The 3,149-nt window shown below is 41.2% G+C and overlaps 1 protein-coding gene across 1 annotated transcript; it reads right to left on the reverse strand.

Moving 5' to 3' along the window:
* Positions 1-830: 830 nt before the first annotated feature.
* Positions 831-2,798, reverse strand: LOC108673116 (UPF0746 protein DDB_G0281095; the record flags this gene model as incomplete). The annotated part of the gene is made up of 4 exons (XM_018160897.2): positions 2,660-2,798; positions 1,902-2,479; positions 1,544-1,608; positions 831-1,199 (listed from the first exon to the last, which is right to left on the reverse strand). Coding segments are annotated over exons 1-4 (1,016 nt in total), but the record flags the coding sequence as incomplete, so codon positions are not given.
* Positions 2,799-3,149: the final 351 nt, after the last annotated feature.

Below are 3,149 nucleotides of genomic sequence, written 5' to 3' on the forward strand. Positions count from 1 at the left end.
GTCTCATCATGTCAACAGAGGGAGCGTCATATGGCCATGTTTGTCTCACTCATGTCAACAGAGGGAGCGTCATATGGCCATGTTTGTCTCATCATGTCAACAGAAGGAGCGTCATATGGCCATGTTTGTCTCATCATGTCAACCGGGGGTTGCGTCATATGGCCATGTTTGTCTCATTCATGTCAACAGAGGGAGCGTCATATGGCCATGTTTGTCTCATCATGTCAACAGAGGGAGCGTCATATGGCCATGTTTGTCTCATCATGTCAACCGGGGGTTGCGTCATATGTCTCATCATGTCAACAGAGGGAGCGTCATATGGCCATGTTAGTCTCATCATGTCAACAGAGGGAGCGTCATATGGCCATGTTAGCCTCATCTTGTCAACAGAGGTAGCGTCATATGGCCATGTTAGTCCCATCATGTCAACAGAGGGAGCATCTCATGTATTCATGCTAGGTCATCACCTAAATTAAGACAAAAAACATTCATACTTATTTGCTACTTATATTTAAGTAGCATTAATATATTTAGCAAATACTACTTAATAAGTATATGCTACGCAAAACACTCATTAAAAATGATGTTGAAGATGATGACCTAAAGTCTCTGTGCAGCGCTAGCAGTTAATGGTCAGATGCTATGATGTATCATTTCATGACATTCAAAACTGAGCTGAATATGATCGGCCTAAGTGCACGTAGCGGCCAATATTTTGTCAGTAATTGTTGAGTTTAGCTTGAAAAGCCGTCAGTGATTGGCTGACAGAGTTAGGAGCTCGTAAAGTTTTTGATAGTACGGCCCTGTTTGCCTTCACACGCCGGCCTCACCTCTTGCTCCTGGACGGACGACGACGGCCGTCTTCTCTCCTCTCCCGCGAGCATCTCCTCGAACGGTCCCTGTCATTATTACCATCACGGTCTCTTGCTTCGTCTCTTCTGTCGCCGCTCCTCGAACGGTCCCTGTCATTATTACCATCACGGTCTCTTGCTTCGTCTCTTCTGTCGCCGCTCCTTGAACGGTCCCTGTCATTATTACCATCACGGTCTCTTGCTTCGTCTCTTCTGTCGCCGCTCCTTGAACGGTCCCTGTCATTATTACCATCACGGTCTCTTGCTTCGTCTCTTCTTTCGCTGCGACTTCGGTCCTTCCGACAGTCTCGGTCTCTATCAACGTTGCTGTCTCCTTGCCTGTCTGCCCTGCTCAAGAAATCCCTTTATGGACGAAACTAAACCTGGCTAATCGCGTGGGTTGCAATAAAAAAATTACTATTAACTACATGATATTTACAAATCTGGATCATATCATTTTCATATCAGGAAACATATTCTTGATATAATTTTACCATTATGGTTTATATCATGAATGAGTTTTTGATCAACAATTGTCTTTCAAGTTGAAGAGAATAAATGTGCAACATGAAGCCGCCTCACGAAGGGAGAACTGGCAGGTTTTCAGACAGAGTGCACTTTCGTTTATATTTTCTTTTATTTCTGAACTTATTAATTTCTCAGAGTAACTACTATGGAAGAATTTGTTGCACCTTTCTTTGAGGTTGTGGTCGTTGTCTTGCCAGTTTTTCTGCTGAGTTCCGCTTGACTGAATTGCCTGCAACAAACATTTTTTATGTGGTCTACATAATCTGGAGACACTTGTCCAAACATAACATATCAGGTGAACATAACTGTCAAACAAGAATATTTAATTTGAAGTGGTAGTTGCGTAGCCATCATGGGGAAACATACAAGGGACAAAAATAGCCTAGGGATAAGATATTTTGCTTTCAAATCAAAAGTCAGAAACTAAAATCACCTTCTATGGTGTATGTAGCCTAAGTAAAGATATTGATGAATCTGCTGCTTCTGAAATTTGTGTGGGCATTACCTGGTCAACCTTATTACCTGGTCAAGACGGTCAGTAAATTCCCATTTTAATTGCTCCAGTTGTTGTTGTAACTTCTGCACCTCTTGTTTTAGCTGCTTAATCTCTTGTTGTTGCTGCTGCTCCAGTTCTTTTAAGTGCAGCTGCTTTAACTCATCTCTTTTCTCTTGTCTCTTCTCTACTCCTATCAGTTCACACAGAACAAAGAATCTCTGATCCCATCCTAACTGTCGAATCTGTTGTTGCAGCGACTGTTGTAACTGCTGCTGCGACTGTTGTAACTGCTGCAGCTCCTGCTGTTGCAGCTCTAGTTTTAGCTGCTTAATCTGTTGTTGTTCCTGCAGCTCCTGTTGTTGCAGCTCTTGTTTTAGCTGCTTAATCTGTTGTTGTTCCTGCAGCTCCTGTTGTTGTTTTTGTAACTGATGTAGCGCCCCATGTTGTTTCAGCTGTTGTTCTATCTGTTGAATCTGTTGTTGTTGTGTCTGTTGTTGTGCCTGCTGCTTTTGTTGTTGCAGCTCTTGTATCTGATGTAGCTGTTGTTGTTGCTGCTGCAGCTGTTTTATTATCTGCTGCAGCTGTGGCATCTGATGCAAAGAATCTGCCGAGACAAAGAGTATTTACTATACACCGGCTACTGGGCAATTAAAAAAAAATTATAGGCATGTTTGTTTGATATTTATCACTATATATGCTCATAACAACACAGCCAAAACAGAAGTATACTGAGAAAAAATAGCACAGTTGAATAGCAATGGAGTTTAGGTAGCATGGGACTTACCCATTATGGAGCCAAGCCAGGCAAGTAACCACTTCTCTGCAGGATCAAATGGAGCTTTTGTAAGAATTTTAATCCTCTCACAAGACTAAACTAACATCATTCACAATTATGAGTCTGGAAAGAGAAGAGCATACGTGAGTAAATATAATGTAAGCTGCAGTCACACAAATAATAATTAAAAGTCAGGCAACACCAGTAGGGCATATTAAAGCTATTAAAGCATAGCAGCAAACAAGAGACTGTTTAGTTGCCCTCCCTGCTAGAGTCCTATGAGTAGATTAGTTAAGTAACATGGATACCAGCAACATTAATAGATATCCAATATAATTTTGAAGTAAATCAGGAAATTAAAATGAACTTGTTTCTAAAAATCTCTTGTCTGCAAGCAGCCACTATTTGTGGATGCTGGAATATTCAGCATAATTGGCCAAAAATTACGACCTGTGATTTTTGGAAAATTACCTGAAATTTGCGGGTAATAATGTTCATT

Source organism: Hyalella azteca, unplaced genomic scaffold, assembly GCF_000764305.2.
Source record: "Hyalella azteca isolate HAZT.00-mixed unplaced genomic scaffold, Hazt_2.0.2 contig9075, whole genome shotgun sequence".
Taxonomy (NCBI): Eukaryota; Metazoa; Arthropoda; class Malacostraca; order Amphipoda; family Hyalellidae; genus Hyalella; species Hyalella azteca.